Here is a 22,850-nt window from a genome sequence, read left to right as displayed (position 1 = left end):
ATGGCTAAGTGACCTCCTCCTTCTGGAGAAGCCAGGGCTGCGCACCCGAAAGGGGCTGTGTGATGATGTCCTGTCCCCTTTCTGTGTGTGCCCTGTGTTGCCAGCAGCCGGCATCGATCGGTCCTTGGGTCACCAAGGGGGCTGGTACGTTTTGGTGGTGAGATGGCTGAGACCTGGCTTGCTTCACTGCTGAAGACACACCTCTGATGTGCTCTTCTGTCCTCAGGAAAATTCATCCACCCCTTACCCCCCCACTTACCCACTCCTACCCATCCATCATCTACCCAGCAGACGTTCACCGAGTACCATGATCTGGACTCTGTCCCAGGCTCTGACAATATATAGTGAAGACTACAGGTAGTAATCTCCAGTCAAGGAACATGTACTTTCACTGGGAGAGACAGACAGGAAACAGTAGGCACAGTGAATACATCTAGTGCTAGAGAAAGCCGTCCTAAGTGCTAGAGAAAGAAAGGAGTCAGGTTTTTGTAATAGGGACGGCTTGCAGTTTTAAGTAGGGTGGTCCAAGCTCGCTGAGAAGGTGACACTTGAGTACAGACTTGATGGCAGTGAAGAGGCCAACCAGGGAGTGGCAAGAGCATGTGTAAACGCCCCGGGGCAGTCCTGTGCCCATTCCTAGATGGGACAGCCATGGAGGCTGAAACAGTGGGAGTGAGGGGAGAGTGCTGGATGAGGCCAGATGAGGTCTAGGGAAGGGACTTTACAAATCAACTGGGCCCTGGGATCTGAGTCGGGACTTTGACTTATACACTAAAAAATAGGTTGACTTGGAGAGGTACTTTTAAAAAAATTACTCATTTAGAGATAGGGGTGTCACTTTGTTGCCCAGGCTGGTATGGTGGCACAGTCACAACTCACTGCAGTCTTGACCTCCTGGGCTCAAGTGATCCTCCTGCTGCAGCCTCCCTAGTAGCTAGGACTATAGGTGGCATGCCACTACACCTGAATTTTTAAAATTTATTATTATTATTATTATTTTGAGACGGAGTCTTTCTTCGTCACCTAGGCTGGAGTACAGTGGCGCGATCTTGGCTCATTGCAACCTACACCTCATGGGTTAAAGTGATTCTGCTGCCTCAGCCTCCCTCGTAGCTGGGATTATAAGCACATGCCACCATGCCCAACTAATTTTTACATTTTTAGTAGAGACAGGGTTTGCCCTGGTGGCCAGGCTGGTCTTGAACTCCAGACGTCAAGTGATTCGCCTGCCTCGGCCTCCCAGCGTGCTGGGATTACAGGCATGAGCCATCCCGTCTGGCTGCCTGGCTTATTTTTTAAAAAATTTTTGTAGAGACACAGTCTTGCTATGCTGCCCAGGCTAGCCTCAAACTCCCGGCCTCAAGTGATCCTCCCTCTTCAGCCTCTGAAAGCATTGGGATTACAGGCAGGAGCCACTATGCCCATCCAAATTTATTTCTTTTAAAGGAGATATAATTGACCATTTCAGAGTGTGCAATTCAGTGGTTTTTTTGTATAGGTGATGTGATGGTCACCAGTGGGTTTTGTGTAGGTGGTGGGATAGTCACCCAGAGGGTTTTGTGTGGGTGGTGTGATGGTCACCCAGTAGGTTTTGTGTGGGTGGTGTGATGGTCACCCAGTGGGTTTTGTGTAGGTGGTGTGAGGGTCACCAGTGGGTTTTGTGTAGGTGGTGTGACGGTCACCAGTAGGTTTTGTGTGGGTGGTGTGACGGTCACCCAGTAGGTTTTGTGTGGGTGGCGTGACGGTCACCCAGTGGGTTTTGTGTAGGTGGTGTGAGGGTCACCAGTGGGTTTTTTGTAGGTGGTGTGACGGTCACCCAGTGGGTTTTGTGTAGGTGGTGTGATGGTCACCCAGTAGGTTTTGTGTGGGTGGTGTGACGGTCACCCAGTGGGTTTTGTGTGGGTGGTGTGAGGGTCACCAGTGGGTTTTGTGTGGGTGGTGTGACGGTCACCCAGTGGGTTTTGTGTGGGTGGTGTGACGGTCACCCAGTGGGTTTTGTGTGGGTGGTGTGACGGTCACCCAGTGGGTTTTGTGTGGGTGGTGTGACGGTCACCCAGTGGGTTTTGTGTGGGTGGTGTGACGGTCACCCAGTGGGTTTTGTGTGGGTGGTGTGACGGTCACCCAGTGGGTTTTGTGTGGGTGGTGTGACGGTCACCCAGTGGGTTTTGTGTGGGTGGTGTGAGGGTCACCAGTGGGTTTTGTGTGGGTGGTGTGACGGTCAGTCACCCAGTGGGTTTTGTGTGGGTGGTGTGACGGTCACCCAGTAGGTTTTGTGTGGGTGGTGTGATGGTCACCCAGTAGGTTTTGTGGGGGTGGTGTGACGGTCATCCAGTGGGTTTTGTGTAGGTGGTGATGTGACGGTCACCCAGTGGGTTTTGTGTAGGTGGTGTGACGGTCACCCAGTGGGTTTTGTGTGGGTGGTGTGACGGTCACCCAGTGGGTTTTGTGTAGGTGGTGTGACAGTCACCCAGTGGGTTTTGTTTAGGTGGTGTGACGGTCAGTCACCCAGTGGGTTTTGTGTGGGTGGTGTGACGGTCACCCAGTAGATTTTGTGGGGGTGATGTGACGGTCACCCAGTGAGTTTTGTGTAGGTGGTGTGACGGTTAGTCACCCAGTGGGTTTTGTGTGGGTGGTGTGACGGTCACCCAGTGGGTTTTGTGTGGGTGGTGTGACGGTCACCCAGTGGGTTTTGTGTGGGTGGTGTGACAGTCACTGATAATTCCAGGACATTTTCATTACCCCAAAAGCAAGCCCTGTACCTCTCAGCACTTGCTTCCCAAGCCTTGCATTCCATCCCAGGCAACCACTCATCTGCTTTCTGTCTCTCTATATTAGTCTACTTTTGACATTTCATATAAATGGAATCAAGCAATAGGTGACCTTTTCTCACTGGTTTCTTTTTTTTTTTTGAGACAGAGTTTTGCTCTTGTTGCCCAGGCTGAAGTGCCACAGCATGACCTCAGCTCACTGCAACCTCCGCCTTCCGGGTTCAAGCGATTTTCCTGCCTCAGCCTCCTGAGTAGCTGGGATTACAGGCATCTACCACCATGCTCGGCTAATTTTAGTATTTTTAGTAGAGATGGGTTTCTCTGTGTTGGTCAATCTGGTCTTGAACTCCTGACTTCAGGTATTCTGCCTGCCTCGACCTCCCAAAGTGCTGGGATTACAGGCATCTGCCACCATGCTTGGCTAATTTTAGTATTTTTAGTAGAGATGGGTTTCTCTGTGTTGGTCAGTCTGGTCTTAAACTCCTGACCTCAGGTAATCTGCCTGCCTCGACCTCCCAAAGTGCTGGGATTACAGGCATCTGCCACCATGCTTGGCTAATTTTAGTATTTTTAGTAGAGATGGGTTTCTCTGTGTTGGTCAGTCTGGTCTTGAACTCCCAACCTCAGGTAATCTGCCTGCCTCGACCTCCCAAAGTGCTGGGATTACAGGCGTGAGGCACCATGCCCGACCGTCTGACTGGTTTCTCAGCATGATGTTTTCAAGGTTTATCCATGTTTCAGCATGTATAAGAATTTCAGTCCTTTTTGTGGCTGAATACTCTGTCATGTAGATACATGTAGACACTTTTGAGTAGAGGATTTCTGGACTTGGCATTGTGGCTCACACCTGTATTCCCAGCCCTTTGGGAGGCCAAGGCAGATGGATCATCTGAGGCCAGGAGCTCAAGACCAGCCTGACCAACATGGCAAAACCCCATCTCTGCTAAGAAAAACACCAAAAGTTAGCTGGGTGTGGTGGCACGTGCCTGTAATCCCAGCTACTTGGAGGCTGAGGCGTGAGAATCATTTGACCCTGGGAGGCTGAGGTTGCAGTGAGCTGCGATTGTGTCACTGCACTCTATCCTGGACAAAAGAATGAGACTGTGTCTTAAAAAAAAAAAAGTAAGATTCCAGTGTGTTGTTACCACTTAGAAGATGGGAGCCAGGATGGGTGCAGCGGCTCATGACTGTAATCCCAGCACTTCAGGTGGCTGAGGCAGGCAGATCACCTGAGCTCCGGAGTTCAAGACCAGCTTAGGCAACACAGGGAGACCCTGTCTCTACAAAAATAAAAAAATGAGCTGGACATAGTGGTGTACGCCTGTAGTCCTAGCTACTGAGGAGGCTGAGGTGGGAATTACGCTTGGGTCCAGAAGGTCGAGGCTGCAGTGAGCAATGATCGAACCACTGCACCCAGGGAATGTCTGTCCCTATCATTTTGAGCACCTTGCCTCCTCTTGGCATTGGAGCCTGGAAAATTACTGATCCGCGCCTTAGTGTCATCTGTCTCGTTAATGTCAGAGCCAAAACAGGAACCAGCTTTGCCTGCCTGTGGGACTCGGCTCTTGCTTGTGGGACCAGGTTAATAGATTCCTTGGAAGAATGATCTAAGGAATTTGGACCGAATCCTGGAACAAGAAATAAAAACAACTGCCACCTGTTAAGTTTTACTGAGCTTGGGCCCTGGCTAATAAACACACTATGTAAGTGCCAACTGCCCTTAAAAGCGTATCACGACTCGCGTTTTATCGATGAGAAAACAGGGTCTGGAGAGGTGAAATAACTCAACTAGAGTCCCACAGCGGATACACGGCAAAGCATATGGTTTTTATTTTTAAGCTGTATGATCTTCCAGGAAGTAACAATGAAATGGCGGTCCTGAGACCCTGAAAGTACACGGGCTGATGGCCAGATGGCAGGGCTATTTGGGTAGAGTGGGAGAGGCAGCTCCTTTGAATGGGGAGAGGGAGGAGCCAGGTGGCCACCTGGATGGAAGATGGTTTCAGGCCGAGGAAACTGCAGGGGCAAAGGCCTGGTGGTGGGATCGCGCCCCTCTAGGACATCGCTGAGAATATTGATGCGTGAGGCCAGGTCTTTGTGCTCCTGGTCGTTCACTTATCCAGTTCATTCCTGAAGTGTTTGGTGAGCACCTGCTATGTGCTAGCTACTGCCCCAGGCTTGTCCATGAGCTCCAGCGGCTGGCCAGTTATGGCCACCTGCAGAGGGCCCGAGCCTGTCCCCAGGACCTGTCGCTGCTCCTGGATAATGTCTCACTCCGGGCATAGCAGTAAGCACTGGACGTTGTGCTTGCAGGTGGCCCTCTGCACATTTGCCGTCTACGTGACCATTGAAGAGAAGAACATCCTGGATGCCCAGAAAGCCTTCGTGTCCTTGGCCTTGTTCAATATCCTCCGGTTTCCCCTGAACATTCTCCCCATGGTCATCAGCAGCATCGTGCAGGTACAGGGGGAAGCTGGGGCTACTTCAGAGAGGGGGCCCAGGGGTTCCAGGCCACAAAAGCATGGAAGTTCCCCAGAGTGCAGCCTCTAGACTGCACTCTATATCCGGCTCCACGAGGCCCGGACCAGGGCTGCCGTGCTTTTGTCTGGTCATGCCCGAAAGAAGGAAAACGCATTTGACTTCTTGACAGAGAACTTGCACTTGAGTATATGAAACAAGTTGAATCCAGCAAGGCTTTCCCATGTTCTGGAGCAGTCTTTCTGAAGTGCTCTGTTCTCTTCTGTTCTTCCTCCCCCATTCCTATCCTTTTTTTCAAAAAGTAGCTCTTGTTTGACTTGATTGATTTTACAACCCACTGATAGGTCTTGCCTACCCACACTTTGAGAAACCCCAACCTTACGGCCGGACGCGGTGGCTCACGCCTGTAATCCCAGCACTTTGGGAGGCCGAGGCGGGCGGATCACAAGGTCAAGAGATCAAGACCATCCTCGCCATGATGAAACCCCGTCTCTGCTAAAAATATAAAAATTAGCCGGGTGTGGTGGCACGCACCTGTAGTCCCAGCTACTCGGGAGGCTGAGGCGGAAGAATCGCTTGAACCCAGGAGGCGGAGGTTGCAGTGAGCCGAGATTGCACCACTGCGCTCCAGCCTGGCGACAGAGCAAGACTCCGTCTCGGGGAAAAAAAAAAAAAAATACAAGAATTAGCAGGGCTTGGTGGTAGGCGCCTATAATCCCAGCTACTTGGGAGACTGAGTAAGGAGAATCGCTTGAACCCAGCAGGTGGAGGTTGCAGTGAGCTGAGATCATGCCCTTGCACTCCAGCCTGGGTGACACAGCAAAAACTCCGTCTCATAAACAAAAGAGAAAAACCCCAACCTTACCGCCAGGCGTGGTGGCTCACGCCTGCAATCCCAGCACTTTGGGAGGCCAAGGCAGGTGGATCTCTTGAGCCCTGGAGTTTGAGACTAGCCTAAGCAATATGGCAAAACCTCGTTTATACAAAAAAAATAAAATTAGCCAGGTATGGTGGTGTCCCCCTGTACTCCTAGCTACTGAGCAGGCTGAGGTGAGAGGATCACCTGAGCTCAGGAAGTCGAGGCTGCAGTGAGTCGTGTTCACACCACTACATTCCAGCCTGGCTGAAGGGAATAAGATTAGACCCTGTAGAAGTAGAATCTCTGAAATTCATGCCAGGGACTATGTAAGGAGGGGCAGCTTTCTGCTTTGTCACAGTTGGGCACTCTTGGAAGCTCCTGTCACTTTTCTGCACTATTTTCACGTTCTTTGCCTGAGCATTGCACATATCCATTTTGAAAACTCCGTTTCAACCACATAGACAAATCAACCTTAAAATTTCATAGTATAGCTCTGATTGGTCGCTTTGTCAAAAACTAGATGCCCTTTTTATTATGAAAAATGTCAGATGTACACAGAAGTAGAATAGCTTGAAGCTTGTAAGCTGGTATTAAAAAAGAAAAAAGGCCAGGTACAGTGTTTCACGCCTGTAATCCCAGCACTTTTAGAGGCTGACTTGGGTGGATCTCTTGAGGTCAGGAGTTTGAGACCAACCTGGCCAACGTGGGGCTCTACTAAAAATACAAAAATTAGTCGGGCATGGTGGTGGATGGCTGTAATCCCAGTTACTCTGGAGTCTGAGGCATAAGAATTGCTTGAACCCAGGAGGTGGAGGTTGCAGTGAGCTGAGATTATGCCATTGCACTCCAACCTGGGCAACAGAGTAAGACTCAGTCTCCAAAAACAATAAAAGGAAAAAAGAAAAAAAGAAAAGGAATCATACAACATGAACCCCATGTACATATCATTCAGATTCATTTTTTAAAATGCTAAACGCTATTCCTTCCTTCCTTCTTTCTTTGCCGAAGAATTTTAAAGCAAATCTCAGACCCCTTACAATCCACCCATAAATACTTCAGCCTGTATTTCTTCTTATGTAAATACACCACCATCGTCATGTCTAAGCAAATTAATAATAATTTTTTACGATAATACTCAGCCCTTGTCTGTTTTTTCTGGAGTCTCTCAGAAATGCCTGTCCCATTGGGCTGTTGGAATCAGATCTGTTGCATTTGCTGTTATGTTTCCAGAGTCCCTTTTCCTCCAGGCTAGCCCTGTGCCCTTCTCTTCTTATCATTTTGTTTTTTTTTTTTTTTTGAGATGGAGTCTCACTCTGTTGCCCAGTCTGGAGTGCAGTGGCATGATCTTGGCTCACTGCAACCTCCACCTTCCCAGGTTCAAGTGATTCTCCTGCCTCAGCCTCCCGAGTAGCTAGGACTAGCACAGGTGCACACCACCACGCCTGGGCAATTACATGTTTTTTAGTAGAGGCAGGGTTTTTACCATGTTGGCCAGACTGGTCTCGAACTCCTGAGCTCAGGTGATCTGCCCGCTTCGGCCTCCCAAAGTGCTGGGATTACAGGTGTGAGCCACTGCGACCAGCCATTTGCCCATTTTTTCTGAAACACCTTTTGTGGGCTTTTAAAGCAAAAGAAAGAAGAATGAAAACCTGTTTCTTTTTTTTTTTGTTCTAAAGCATATGCTGATCTAAGAAGTGTGGGGCCTTCGGAAATAAGGAAGGATGTGTGTCCCGCCACACCTAGGGAAACCCCTGAAAGTTAGCTTAGGTTTGTTTTGCAAAAATGCTTTTCAAAAGTAACTCTCCCCTGCCGTTGCTCTCTGTATAGGCGAGTGTCTCTCTCAAACGCCTGAGGATCTTTCTGTCTCATGAGGAGCTGGAACCCGACAGCATCGAGCGGCGGCCCGTGAAAGACGGTATGTGTGTGTTGGTTCTGGTTTCTGGAAGCGGCCGCCGTCCCATCTCCCGCTGGTCCTCCCTACTTGCTGTTCTTTTCCTTGGCCGCTCTCAGGTTTGACCCTGCCCAGCTGCTGGTCTGCGGGATCCCGGAGCCTGAGGAAGGGAAGGGAAGGGAAGCCCGGCCTCCTAGGCCGATGTCTTGTCTTATACCTCCCAGGAGGGTGAACTTGAACTTGTACTTTTGTTTTCTTGCTGAGAGGCAGCTGCTGGGCGAGGCTTCCCCCTGGGAGTCACTTTCCAGGGCTTTGACCTTGTTTCTATTCTGGGCTAAATGAGCGCTCTGGAGGCTGGCCCACCTCCACCACCCACAAGCTGTGTAGACTTAGGTCTCAGCCCCTGTTTTATCTAGATAAGGGAAATGAGATTGTCTGTGGCTGAGTGTTATTTGGAATTTTTTTTGTTTTTTGTCAGGGTCTCATTCCATTGCCCAGGCTGGCTGGAGTGCAGTGGCACAATCATGGCTCACTGCAACTTTGAGTTTGTAGGCCCTGGTGATCTTCTTTCCTCAGCCTCCCAAGTAGCTGGAACTGCAGGCACACAGCACCATACTTGGCTAATTTTTTGGTATGTTTTGTGGAGAACAGGGTCTTGCCAAGTTGCCCAGGCTGGTCTCGAACTCCTCAGCTCAAGCAGTCTACCCGCCTCTCCCATTCCCTAAGTGCTGGGCTTACCAGCATGAGCCACTGCACCTCACCTTTTTTTTTTCCCCCAATATTAATTTTTTTTTTTTAGAGAGACAGGGTCTTGCTTTGTTCCTCAAGTTGGTCCTGAACACCTGGGCTCAAGAGTCTTTCTGCCTCAATCTCCCAGTGTGCTGGGATTACGGGCATGAGCCACTGCACCAGGCAGTGGATTTTTATTTATTTATTTATTTATTTTTTGAGAAGGGGTCTCGCTCTGTCGCCAGGCTGGAGTGCAGTGGCACGATCTCAGCTCACTGCAACCTCCGCCTCCTGGGTTCAAGCGATTCTCCTGCCTCAGCCTCTCAAGTAGCTGGGATTACAGGCGCCCACCACCATGCCCAGCTAATTTTTGTATTTTTTGTAGAAACGGGGTTTCACCATGTTGATCTTGATCTCCTGACCTCGTGATCTGTCTGCCTTGGCCTCCCGAAGTGCTGGGATTACAGGTGTGAGCTGCCAGGCTTGGCCTGGCCATGGATTTTTATTGGCAGGTTTGTTTATTTTGTAGCTTGTTAATTTATCATTTCCCAGTTCATTCCCCTGTGCAAGGGCTCTTGTCAGCAACCATCTCTTCAGGCACTTAATAATAAATATTAGGCCGGGCACAGTGGCTGATGCCTGTAATCCCAGCACTTTGGGAGGCTGAGGCGAGTGGATCACGTGAGGTCAGGAGTTCGAGACCAGCCTGGCCAACATGGTGAAAACCCATCTCGATTAAAAATACAAAAATTAGCCGAGTATAGTGGTGGGCACCTGTAATCCCAACTACTCAGGAGGCTGAGGCAGGAGAATCGCTTGAACCTGGGGGCAGAGGTTGCGGTGAGCCGAGATCACACCAGTTTTTGTTGTTGTTCTTTTGCTGTTTTTTTCTTTTTGTTTTTTGAAACGGAGTCTCGCTCCATTGCCCAGGCTGGAGTACAGTGACTTGATCTCCACTTCAGCCTTGGTGACAGAGCGAGACTCTATCTCAAAAAAGAATAAGTAAGTACTCATGGCAGTAAGTACAGTGACACTGTAACTTATAAAGGCCTTGCCGTGCACGTTGTGTTCCAAGGATATTAATGTACAAATTCGTCCATTACTTACCATGGCACCCCTAGAAGAAGGTGACGGAAACCCCCATTTTCCAGATGAAGAAAGTGGCCTCTGAAACTTGCCTGAGATTGCACAGCTGATGAAAAGAAGAGTCGGCATTCTCACCCACAGCCAGTCGGTAGAGCTGGTGTTCTTCCAGGGCATAGGGTGTTGCCTCACTGAGATTTACTGAGCACCTACTAAGTGCCAACCATTGTTGGAAGTGCTCTGTGTGCACTGACTCATAAACACCCCACCACAGCCCTCTGAAGTCAATTGCATGATTGTCAGCTGTATTTTACAAATCAAAAAGTGAGGTACAGGCTGGGTGCAATGGCTCGTACTTACAATCCTAGCCCTTTGGGAGACCAAGGCAGGAGGATTGCTTGAGGCCAGGGGTTTGAGACCAGTCTGGGTAATACAGTGAGACCACGTTGAAACAGAAATTAAAAAACCAGGCATGGTGGTGCACCTGTAGTTCTAGTTACTTGAGAGGCTGAGGCAGGAGGATTGATTGATCCCAGGAGTTCAAGGTTACAGTGAGCTATGATCATGCTGCCGTCCTGCAGCCTGGGCATCAGAGTGAGACCCTCTTTCAAAAAAGAAAAAAAAAGGCACAGAGAAGTTAAGTAACTTGCCCATTGCTACCCAGCTACGAAGTGGTAGCCTCAGGATTCAAACCCATACTGTCTGGCTCCAGAGTCCAATGAATGTTGTCAGAAGACTGAATGTGTGTAAATGTCGGTTATAACGTGTGAGCTGTGCCTGGCACCTCGCAGGCGCTTACGTGTCTTTAGCGGCACCTAAAACATTTAACACAATTGACACGGCACCTGGTGCATAGAAGGTGCTAAACAGATCGTGGGAGTTGTCACTTCTCCAGTGTCAGCGACACGATCTCATCATCTTTAGGTCAGTCCCTTGGAGTGGGATTTCTTATCCTGGGAGCTCCTGACATTTGGAGACACGTGATTCTTTGTTGTTGGGGACTGTCATGTGCGCTGTGGGAAGGTGAGGAGCAGCCCTGGACTCTGCCTGTTAGATACAGGAGCACCCACCCCAGTTTTCACCACCAAAAAATGTCTCCAGACATCGCCAGATGCTCCTTGAGGAGCATAGTTGCCTCCAGTTGAGAACCATGGCCCAAGAGGATGTGGCCTCCTCCTCCCAACATCCCTGGGCTGTGGGCATCTGGTTTCTGCTGCCCCAGTCTCCCACATCCCATCACATGATAAGGGAATGGTTCCATCTGCTCTGGGGTCAGATTTCTCTGCAAAACACAGGCTGAAATTTGCGGTGGCCAGAGGGGGCTTCTTGCTACTGAAGTTGTTCACAACTCAATGCAGGAAATCCCTGGGCCCCGGGGTGCCGCCAGCACCCCAACCCCTCCTTCCCGCCTTAATAGTGGCCTCCTAGGTGGTTGGGCTTTGTGGAATGTTTAGCACGCTCTAGCCAGTGGGGCCCCCTTGGCAGCTCTCCGCTCCCGAGCCTGACTTGTCTGCAACGTCTCTCGCCCCACTGGCTTTTCTTAAATTCCTTACATAGGAGCTCCCTGTTTCCTCATTCCACATCCTCTCTTTTGAAAGAGCTGAGGGAGAAGGTTAATCTAGGTTAACTAGGAACTTCCCGTCTCTGTAGGTTTTTTGTTTCTTTGATGCATGGAGGAAGTTACTTCTTCATTTGACAACTTAAACAGAAATACTCCTCTGTTATCTCTGGATGGTTTTACATAATTCAGAGAGTTGCTTTTATCTTTTTCTTTTTTTTTTTTGAGATGGAGTCTCACTCTATTGCCTAGGCTGGAGTGCAGTTTCACAATCTCTGCTCACTGCAACCTCTGCCTTCGGGTTTCAAGTGATTCTCCTGCCTTAGCCTCCCAAGTAGCTGGGATTACAGGCGCCTGCCACCACACCTGGCTAATTTTATATTTTTAGTAGAGACGGGATTTTACCATGTTGGCTAGGCTGGTCTCCAACTCTTGACCTCAGGTGATCTGCCTGCCTCGGCCTCCCCGAGTGCTGGGATTACAGGCGTGAGCCACTGTGCCCGGCCTGCTTTTCTTTTAAGTGAGAGACATGGAGTAAAAGGATAATAACGGTAGGAAAAGTGAAAGAAGACAGAGGTGCCAGGAGCTTTAGAAGCACGGAGCCGGCTGGGCATGATGTCTCACGCCTGTAATCTCAGCACTTTGGGAGGCTGAGGTCAGCAGATCCCTTGAGGCCAAGAGTTCGAGACCAGCCTGGGCAGCATGCCAAGACCCTGTCTCTACAAAAAACACAGGAAAAAAAAAATGAGCGGGGCATGATGGTGCTCATTCTGTAGTCCCAGTTGCTCAGGAGGCTGATATGAGAGAATTGCTTGATCCTGGGAGGTAGAGGTTGCAGTCAGCCGAGATAGTGCCACCACACTCCAGCCTGGGCAACAGAGCCAGACCCTGTCCCAGAAAAAGACGGAAACTCAGAGCCATATAATGTGGGCTTTGTCTCCAACACTCTCCGCTCCCCCATGCCCTGATACTGCACTTCCTGTTTTGTATCCTGTTTTTTTGCGTTAACTGTGACGGGTGTTTTAGAAAGATCCACCTGCTGCGATGTGTGTGGGTGGTGTGGCTGGGCAGGGAAGAGAGAGAGTACACGGGGAGAAGGGTGAACGACCTCCCGTGGAACCTCAAGGAGGGCCCAGTGGTGTGATGCGGGCCACCCCGGTGGTGAGAGCTTTGTATGTGGACACCACCTGTTTCCCACTGACCTCGGCCGCTGCTCGGCCCTCCCAGCTGGGGCTGCCCTGGACCTGCCTGAGAGGCGCCAGGGCGTCCAGAGCGTTGAGTAACCCCCGTGGGGTCCCCGCCTCTGGAGTCGTCTTGGAGATGAGCATCTGGATGGTGCAACTCCGTCTTACAAGGACAGCCTTCCTGCCGTTTCCTTCTGCTTTCTGGGTCTGAGGCTGCCTCCAAAACTGCAGGTTGGGGTTCTTCTTTCACAACCTGTGGCTGCTGTCACCAGATAATGCCTGGTGCCATTCATGTCGAGCGTCTGGGGTGGAACCTCTTGGGCAGAAAAAGAGGGTGTTCTGCTCATGCGGAGTCCCACAGCTCAGCCTGGGTCTGACGTGTTGTCTCTGTGCTCTCTAGGCGGGGGCACGAACAGCATCACTGTGAGGAACGCCACATTCACCTGGGCCAGGAGCGAACCTCCCACACTGAATGGGTAAGCCGGGACATGGACACGTGATGGCGTGGAGAGAGCCACAGGGCTTTGGTCAAAGGTGGGTTTGAATTCCCACTGCACTCCATCTCTGTGACCTTGAACAACTCTTTGCCCTTCTGAGCCTCAGCTTACCCATCTGGAAAATTGGTCCAGGTACACCTCCTTGGGCTGTCTCGAGAAGCAGACACAAAGGTGCCCGGCACAGAGGGTTCCCTCTGATTATAAGTCAAAGCAGCCTTGGACAGCTAGGCTTAGAGAAATAGGGAGTTTTTGACTCCCATAGTGGGAAGTTCTGCTTTCAGGTATGGTGTGATCCAGGGACTTTGCCATCGGAACTTTCTGCATATTCTCTTTTTTCCACTTTCTCCTGGGCTGCTTTACCCTCACGCATCCTATCCCCTTGTGATCGCAAATGGCCCCAGCAGCTCCCACTGTGTGTCCTGCTGGTAGGAGAGCTGCCTGCTTCTTACTGACCCAGATTGGGTCCTGTGCCCTCTCTGAGTCAGTCACTGTGACTGCAGACACTGAATGTGTTGACTGGCCAGGCTCAGTCGGAGGCTGCGATGCTGCTGAGCTCCAGTGCTCCTCAGCTGCCCGGCCCACCTTTCTCATCAGCTCTACCCGGCACCCCACACGCTACAGTCCTTACCGGTCCCAAGCACGTGGTATCTAGGAAGTTGACCTCATCCCCAGGCATCTTGTTAAGCACCTCTCATTCTTTTCTGACCAGAGGCCTTGATCAGCAGCTTCTTGAGGTCCTCTAAAGGAATCCACAAACCACAGGGGCAATGGGGCCCTTTTAGAGGTTTAGCTTATGCCTGGGTAGCCAGATCACTGCCGTGTTTGGTCATGTAGGAGACAAACTCTCCAGAGAAAAGAATCTGTGTAAAGCTTGCATTGACAATTCATGGTGAGACTGCATACTTAGGAAGTTCTTCCTTATGTCTAACTAAAATCCTGCCTGCTTCAGCTGTAGCTGTTCTCTCTTGTTGAGCCCCACAACTAATCTGGATCTGTGTCCCTTTCTTGACCAAATGGTTTTCCTCTTCCAGTACCTTCCTACCATGGGCCCCCAGAACCTTCTCTAACCCTTTTCTCTCGTCAGCCTGTAAGAATGTTTCAGTCTCACATGGGTAATGGCAGGTACTGTCTCACTGGGCTCCGGCCCTCTCAGGCCCCATAATCCTTCCCTCCCAGCTTAGGAACAGAAAGCCTGTAAGTGCCATCATGCAGCAGTGTAGTAAGAATGAAACAGTCGGCGACAGCAACAACTATCAGCATTTCCACTAATACTGTGACATCAGAAGGGCAGCAGTTAAAAAGCATATTCCGCTGGGGGCGGTGGCTCACGCCTGTCATCCCAACACTGTGGGAGGCCCAGGCGGGCAGATCACCTGAAGTCTGAAGTTCAAGACCAGCTGGTCAACATGCTGAAACTCTGTCTCTACTAAAAATACAAAAATTAGCTGGATGTGGTGGTGCCCGCCTGTAATCCCAGTACTTTGGGAGGCTGAGGTGGGCAGATCACTGGAGGTCAGCGGTTTGTGACCAGCCTGGCCAACATGGGGAAACCCCATTTCTACTAAAAACACAAAAATTAGCTGGGTGTGGTGGTGCTCATCTGTAATTACAGCTAAGCGAGAGGCTGAAGCAGGAGAATCACTGGAACCTCAGAGGTGGAGGTTGCAGTGAGCCGAGATCACGTCACTGCACTCCATCCTGGGCCACAGAGTGAGATTCTATCTCAAAATAAATAAATAAATAAATAAATAAATAAATAAATAAATAAATAAATAAATAAATAAATCTGGGCTGCAGAGTGAGACTCTGTCTCAAAAAAAATGCATAAATCACATAAATAAAAGCACATTCCACGTAAGTGATTCCAGCAAAGCCTCAGGTGTGCCGCCTTCCCTGGGAGATTGGAGACGCTGCTCTGTCTATGCCGCGGGCACTGGGCATGGTGTGGAGCTGTCCTGCTTCATGTAACAGGCAGTCTTGGGGGAGAATGTGGAGCTTATTTTATTTTGCTTTCTGCTGTTTGTTAAAGGATGATTCCAACAGAGACAACTTCCTGAAATTCAACTCAGATTTATTCAAGTCCATCTCCCTTTTCGACCCTTCGGTGGCTCCCGCTGGCAGAGGTCAGGTGTCTTAACACAGCGTCCTTCCAGGGCATCTTTCCAGGTGCTGCCAGGCCTGGCCACCACCCACCTCAGCGCCATCTCATCCCTGTTCACACCCCATGCCATCACCCCTTTAAACCCTTCTCCCGCACTCCCCGTGTTTCTGTGTCTGAGACTTTCCTGCTTTTCTGTCAGAGTTTTTGTTTGTTTGAGACAGAGTCTCACGCTCTTGCTCAGGCTGGAGTGCAGTGGCGCGATCTCTGCTCACTGTAGCCTCTGCCTCCGGGGTTCAAGCGATTCTCCTGCCTCAGCCTCCGGAGTAGCTGGGACCACAGGTGCCCACAACCATGCTGGGCTAATTTTTTTTTTTTTGTATTTTTAGTAGAGATGGGGTTTTACTATTTTGGCTAGGCTGGTCTTGAACTCTTGACTTCGTGATTCACCTACCTGGGCCTCCCAAAGTGTTAGGATTACAGGCATGAGCCACCGCGCCTGGCCCCAGAGTTTGTCTTGAGGTGTCCTCTCTTTTCAGACCTTGCCTCGTGCCCCTAGGGAAGTGTCTGCCCCTCCCTCAGCTTGGTGTGACGAGATTCCTCAGGTCATTCCCTGCCTCTGTTCTCTGAGGTACACCTGTCACCTGTCTTACACCCGGAGGCCCCCTGAGATGGGTCACTGAACTGAACTCAGCAGTAGAAACAGAAGGAATGCTGAGGCCTTCGGTGCTTAGGACAGCCTTGCCTTCTGTCTGTCTCTCTCTTTCTCTGCTTGGGGTAAATTGAGGCTTGGTGGGCAGGGGCATCAGCCCGGCAGGCCTCATCCAGCACGGCTGAGTAAGGTGTGTGGTGTCGTTTCAGCATCACCTTCTCCATCCCGGAAGGTGCCTTGGTGGCCGTGGTGGGCCAGGTGGGCTGTGGAAAGTCGTCGCTGCTCTCGGCCCTCTTGGCTGAGATGGAGAAAGTGGAGGGGCACGTGGCTATCAAGGTAGGACGGGGACCAGCGAGGAGGGGTGGCGGGAAGCTAGTGGCCTCAGGAAAAGCTCAAGAATGATGCCGTTTCTTTTGACTATCCCTGTGCCAGAAGTGGGAGCAGAACCGTGTCTTCCTCCTCCTCCTCCATCTTTCTGTCTTTCTCCCTCATTCTTTCTGTTCTGCTCTGTGTCATCCTAGAAGGCAGGATTTATCATTTATTTCCATCTGTATCACACTTAGAATAGTGCCCAGTATTGTTTTTTTTTTGAGACAGGGTCGGGCCCCGTCACCCAGGCTGGAGTGCAGTGGTGCAATCTTAGCTCACTGAAGCCTCTGCCTCCTGGGTCCAAGCGATTCTCCTGCTTCAGCCTCCCAAGTATCTGAGATTGTAGGCATGTACCACCACGTCAGGCTAATTTTTACGTTTTTTAGTAGAGACAGAGTTTTACCTCGTTGGCTAGGCTGGTCTTGAACTCCTGACCTCAAGTGATCTGCCTGCTGCAGCCTTGCAAAGTGCTGGGATTACAGGCTTGAGCCACCACACCCGGCCACTTAATAAATATTTAGTAGACACGTGAAGTCTCCCTGTGGTACGTGGCCTGTCTCTCCTTCCCTTGCATCTCTGCCTGTCATTGAGTATCTCTGGTCTCTTTGGGTCTCCCTGGGTTGTTCTTTATGGAATCTCTGGGTATCTTTTCTTATAAATACAACAAAATAAAAATGTTCATGTGGTTGGAATATTTTATTAGATCATTCTTTAAAGGGAACAGTTTAAATTTTTAGTGTTTGTTGAATTCTTCATACGGGGCTAAAAGAAGACTGCAGTTTTACTGCTGATAGTGTACTTTGAATTAAGTTGAAATTCCCCAGGAATGAACTTAAGAGGCTGCTTTACAAGTCAGTCCCACTGGAAATCAGCAGCCTTGGTGTGCATTTAGTGTGTGCTCATTGAAGGCTTTTCCTAGCATAGCAGTACGGCCCTGGAAGTTTTGTTACCATCATTTCCAGGAGTGTAGTCTGCAGCCAGCTCATCTTGGAGGAAGATTGGGAGATAAAGAACCCCAGGCTTGGCTGGGTGCGGTGGCTCACACGTGTAATTCCAGCACTTTGGGAGGCTAAGTTGGGTGGATCACGAGGGCGGGAGTTCAAGACCAGCCTGGCCAACATGGCAAAACCTCATCTCTACTAAAAAATACATTAGCCGGTTGTGGTGGTAGGTGCCTGTAATCCCAGCCACTCAGGAGGCTGAGGTGGTAGAATTGCTTGAACCCAGGAGGTGGAGGTTGCAGTGAGCTGAGATTGTGCCATTGCACTCCAGCCTGGGTGACAGGATTAAGACTCCATCTCAAAAAAAAAAGAACTCCAGGTTCAAACAAGCTTGGGAAATACTGTTGAGAATACTGTTGGGAAATAATGCAGACATACTCTGACCCCTCCCTCTTGGAGATTTATAATAAACATTAGCAAATTAAAGGCTCTGATAAATCCTGCAATGAGAAAAAAAATTCTATTAACTGTTTAACCTCATGTGTCCCAGACATACTTGCCTGCACCTCTTTAGTGTCTGTGCAGCTGCACATTTGTCGCTTGGAATCTGCCTTTGGGAATGTCAAGTTTATGACTTCGTTTGTTTCAGACAGAGTTTTGCTTTATTGTCCAGGCTGGAGTGCAGTGGCGAGATGTCAGCTCACTACGACTTCCACCTCCTGGGTTCAAGTGAATGATTCTCCTGCCTCAGCCACCTTAGTAACTAGGATTACAGGCACACGCCACTACCATGCCTGGCTAATTTTTGTATTTTTAGTAGAGACAGGGTTTCACCATGTTGACCTGGGTAGTCTAAAACTCCTGACCTCAAGTGATCTGCCTGCCTCAGCCTCCCTAAGTGCTGGGATGACAGGCGTAAGTCACTGCTCCTGGCCTAATTTGTGACGTTTTTATTTCCGAGCAAAACCCTTTCTTTGGTATTTATACAATGCCTTTAGAAAGTATACATTGTGGTTGGGTCCAAACTCATGACCTTTAGCTGTTGTTTTAAGAACTGTTCTGTCATTACTTTCAAGTTCCTGCCATAAAAGACGATGAATGAACTATGAGAGCTAGATTAATGGAAGAAAATCCCACATCATCGTGGGATCCACATGGCTTCCTGTTTTCTTAACCCCAGGTTTCTGCTATCCCTGCACTGTTGTCATTTCAGGCCAGATAATTATTCATTATTGGTTATTTTTCTCTGATAAGAGGAGTGCTAGAACTGTGTATAAAGTGTTTATCTTTTCCCAAATGTTTTAATTGGTGTGGTTTGTATATATTATGTCTGAATTTTTTGTGGGTTGTTTGGTAAGGCACCTATGTTGACATTTTGGCTTCTTATAAGTTAGGATATTCAAGTTCGCAGGTTAGTTATTTATCTGAGAATTTAGAGTAAGAATCAGGGCACCTGGGACCTGCTGTCAGCTTTGCCCTCTCTAGAATCATTCTCTTATTCAAGAACCTTCTGGCTGGGCATGGTGGCTCATGCCTGTAATCCCAGCACTTTGGGAGGCTAAGGCAGGTGGATCACCCGAAGTCAGGAGTTTGAGACCAGCCTGGTCACCACGGTGAAACCTTGTCTCTACTAAAAATATAAAAATTATCAGGCCTGTTGGCACGTGCCTGTAATCCCAGCTACTCAGGAGGCTGAGGCAGGAAAATTCCTTGAACCCAAAGGCGGAGGTTGCAGTGAGCCAAGATTGTGCCACTGTATTCCAGCCTGGGCGACAATGAGACTTCATTTTAAAAAAAAAAAAGAGGCCGGGCGCGGTGGCTCACGCCTGTAATCCCAGCACTTTGGGAGACTGAGGCAGGTAGATCACGAGGTCAAGAGATCGAGACCATCCTGGTCAACATGGTGAAACCCCGTCTCTACTAAAAATACAAAAAAATTAACTGGGCATGGTGGCGCATGCCTGTAATCCCACCTACTGAGGAGGCTGAGGCAGGAGAATTGCCTGAACCCAGGAGGCGGAGGTTGTGGTGAGCCGAGATCGCGCCATTGCACTCCAGCCTGGGTAACAAGAGCGAAACTCCGTCTAAAAAAAAAAAAAGAAAAAGAAAAAGTCTTCAGGGGCGTCCCATTGCCCTTCCGATAAAGCCCCTGCTCCTCACCATGTATAGGCCCCTTACTGTCCGTGGTCTGCTTTCTCCCAGTCATCCCTTCACAGGATTGATCCGTGCTCCTGTCACAGTGGCCTTTCTGTTCCTTGAATGTGCTAAGTACTCTTCAGCTCCAGGCCTTTGCTTGTGCTTCTCCCTCGGACTTGAATGCTCTTCCCTCTTCTCCTCATGAACCGGACTCAATCTTCACTTTTTGGTCCTTGTCTAAAAATAGGTTTGGGCCGGGCGTCATGGCCCATGCCTGTAATCCCAGCACTTCAGGAGCCTTAGGCAGGGAGGATCACTTGAGGCCAAGAGTTCGAGACCAGGCTCGGCAACATGGGGAGATTGTTTCTACAAACATAACAAATGAATGGAGAGAAAATTTTTAACTACTTCAGCGTTTTTATTAGCAAAATACAAGAAACAAATATCCTTACTCTAGCCTTTATTCTCATGCTGTTTGTGATGCATGACATTAAATGGAAATAAAAATAAACCTTTGAAATGGATGCTTTGATGTAAGAGTATTTGCTTTAATTTTTAGCAAGGATATTTTCTCAAGGATCCTTCCCTGATGTCCCAAACTAGGGCAGTCTTTATTTTTTATTTTTTTGAGACAGAGTCTTGCTCTGTGGGCCAGGTTGGAGTGGTGTGGTGTGGTGCAGTCTCAGCTCATGCAACCTCCGTGTCCTCCCACCACAGCCTCCCAAGTAGCTGGGACTGCAAATGCACACCACCATGCCTGGCTAATTTTTCTATTTTTATTACAGATAGTGTTTCTCTATGTTGCCTAGCCTGGCTTTGAACTCTTGGTCTCAAGTGTTCTGCCCAGGTTGGCCTCCCAAAGTACTAGGATTACAGGCATGAGCCACTGTGCCTAGTCAAGTTAGACACTTTTTTTTTTTTTTTTTTACTGAGATGGAGTCTGGCTCTTGTTGCCCAGGCTGGAGTACAATGGCATGATCTTGGCTCACTGCAACCTCTGCCTCCCGGGTTCAAGTGATTCTCCTGCCTCAGCATCCTGAGTAGCTGGGATTACAGGTGGACGCCACCACACCCAGCTGATTTTTGTATTCTTAGTAGAGATGGGTTTCACCATGTTGGCCAGGATGGTCTCAATCTCTTGACCTTGTGATCCGCCATCCTCGGCCTCCTAAAGTGCTGGGATTACAGGCGTGAGCCACCTTGCCCGGGCCAAGTCAGGTTTTTAAAAAGTGTCATGTGTCTTTCTCTCTTCGCATCCACTGTAACTGTAATCAGGTAGTTTTTGGTGATGCCAGGACTTCTGCTCTTGGGAAGCAAGGGTGTTCATCACCACTGGAGGCATGAAGGTAATAGCTAGCTACTAAATAAGCAACTGTAATCTCATCAATGAGGAGATCAACTCTTTAACTCCTGGTATTGGAGTCAGTCATTCGCCTGGTATGTGTTCTGATCCTAGCCCTGGCGCCTGTTGTCCTTTGTGACTCAGTTTCCCTCTTGTCAAAGCAGTAGGTGTGATGAAAATGACTTGTGAAGTGAGGCCCTCCTAGCAGGAGGGCAGGCTGTCTGCTGTGTTGTTGATGAAATCTGTCTGTGTGTCTGTCTCATCTCTCTCTATTTGCATGTAGGGCTCGTTGGCCTATGTGCCGCAGCAGGCCTGGATTCAGAATGATTCTCTCCGAGAAAACATCCTTTTTGGATGTCAGCTGGAGGAACGGTATTATAAGTCCGTGATACAGGCCTGTGCCCTCCTCCCAGACCTGGAAATCCTGCCCAGCGGGGATCGGACAGAGATCGGTGAGAAGGTCAGTATAGTTTCACCGCTGGCCCCTGGATCAGTCAGCTGTTGCTGACTAACACCCTCACAATGTCAGTGGTTTGTGAGTTGACTGCAATCAGCTGACCCGGTGGGGCTCAGCTGGGTGGTTCCACTGCGCGCCTCAGGCCAGCTGAGCTTGGCTCCAGGCCGTGGGTGTGGCTCAGGCCTCCCTTACAGAGCTTCTTGCTGGGGACTGGGTGAGGGGTCAGCAGCTTTCCACAGGGAGGCTTTTCTCATGGTAGGCCCCCCAAAAAGCATGCAGTGCCCCTTAAAGTACACTGTCCCTTACACCCACAAAGCAAGTCACTTGGCCAAGCTCCAAGGCAAGGGACCGGAAGGGAAGCACATACTACCTTTGTGGTCACATGACTACAAAGTTATGTGACAAAGGGCTTGCTGTTGGGAGGAGGGGTGTGGATTCAGATGCCCACAGTCCCCGTCAGAACAGCCATAATAAGGAGAATAGCACGTTAGCTAACACTAACTGAGCATTTTCTCTTTCTTTTTATAAGACAGAGTCTTGCTCTGGTGCCCAGGCTGGAGTGCAGTGGCATGATCTCCACTCACTGCAACCTCCGCCTCCGAGGTTTAAGTCATCTTCATGCCTTAGCCTCCATTTTTTATAGGTGCGTATCACCACTCTCAGCCAGTTTTTGGATTTTTAGTAGAGGTGGGGTTTTACCATGTTGACTAGGCTGGTCTCCAACTCCTGACCTCAAGTGATCTGCTGGCCTCAGCCTCTCAAAGTTCTTTTTTTTTTTTTTTTTTTGAGATGGATGGAGTCTTGCTCTGTTGCCCAGGCTGGAGTGTAGTGGCACAATCTTGGCTCACTGCACCCTCCGCCTCCCAGGTTCAAGTGATTCTCCTGTCAGCCTCTTGAGTAGCTGGGACTACAGGCACCTGCCACCACGCCCAGCTTATTTCTGTATTTTTAGTAGAGATGATGTTTCACTGTGTTGGCCAGGTTGGTCTTGAACTCCTGGCCTCAGGTGATCTGCCCACCTTTGCCTCTCAAAGTGTTGGAATTACAGATGTGAGCCACTGTGCCTGGCCTATAACTTGAGCATTTTCTGTGTGCTGGGAACTATGCTAAATGTTTTACACGTATTTCCTCCTCACAGCAAGCCCATGGGTGGAATTTGTTGTTACACCCAGGTAATCATTGAGGAAAAGGAGGCACAGAGAGGCCAAGTGACTTGCGTGAGGCCACGCAGCCACAGAACTGTGGAGAGCATGGTTCCTGTGTCCATGTTCTTACCTGTTCGTTTTGTCGTCTCTAAAAGAGCCCTTCTCTGTTTTTCTCACCACTGCAGTCCCTCCCTCCCTCCCTCTCTCTCTCCCCCTGTGCTCCAGCCCCCAGGTTTTCCTGCTGTTCTTCAGCAACCCCGGCCCCTGCCCACCTCCCCACCTTGGTCTGAGCCTTCCAGGCCTGGGGTGCCCTCCCCTGCTGCTTGCCTGGCCGCTTGGCTCTGGCGCCCGTGGCAGTTGTCTGGTGTGTCCCTTGTCGGAAGACTTGGAGTGCAAAGCACTGGCCCATTTCTGTTTTCAGTTATAAGCCAGGGGCTCCATTGGCTTTCTTACTTGATGAATGATTTTTAAAAATTGAAGTAAGTGTACAGCTCCTTGGAAATAAAAAACAAATTATTGGCTGGGTGCATTAGCTCACACCTATAATCCCAGCACTTGGGGAGGCCAAGGTGGGAGGATTGCCTGACATCAGGAGTTCAAGACCAGCCTGGGTAACATGGTAAAACCTCATCTCTACAAAAAAATACAAAAATTAGCCAGGCA

At 49.6% G+C, this 22,850-nt stretch overlaps 1 protein-coding gene across 3 annotated transcripts in view; it reads left to right on the top strand.

Annotated features, from left to right (window-relative positions):
• ABCC1 (ATP binding cassette subfamily C member 1 (ABCC1 blood group)) overlaps positions 1–22,850 on the top strand; it is a 191,589-nt gene that overhangs the window by 115,072 nt on the left and 53,667 nt on the right. For all 3 annotated transcript variants that reach the window (XM_064362456.1, XM_064362455.1, XM_064362454.1), the window contains exons 13-17: positions 5,082–5,228; positions 7,933–8,020; positions 12,951–13,026; positions 16,007–16,133; positions 20,869–21,045. In XM_064362456.1, coding sequence (XP_064218526.1) covers positions 5,082–5,228; positions 7,933–8,020; positions 12,951–13,026; positions 16,007–16,133; positions 20,869–21,045 — 615 coding nt within the window. The remainder of the gene's footprint in view (positions 1–5,081; positions 5,229–7,932; positions 8,021–12,950; positions 13,027–16,006; positions 16,134–20,868; positions 21,046–22,850) is intronic.

The sequence above is a fragment of the Aotus nancymaae genome, unplaced genomic scaffold (genome assembly GCF_030222135.1).
Source record: "Aotus nancymaae isolate 86718 unplaced genomic scaffold, 86718_ANA_hifiasm-v0.15.2.pri h1tg000049l, whole genome shotgun sequence".
Classification (NCBI taxonomy): domain Eukaryota; kingdom Metazoa; phylum Chordata; class Mammalia; order Primates; family Aotidae; genus Aotus; species Aotus nancymaae.
Note: the sequence above shows the minus strand (reverse complement) of the source record. Positions and strands in the feature narration are given on the sequence as shown.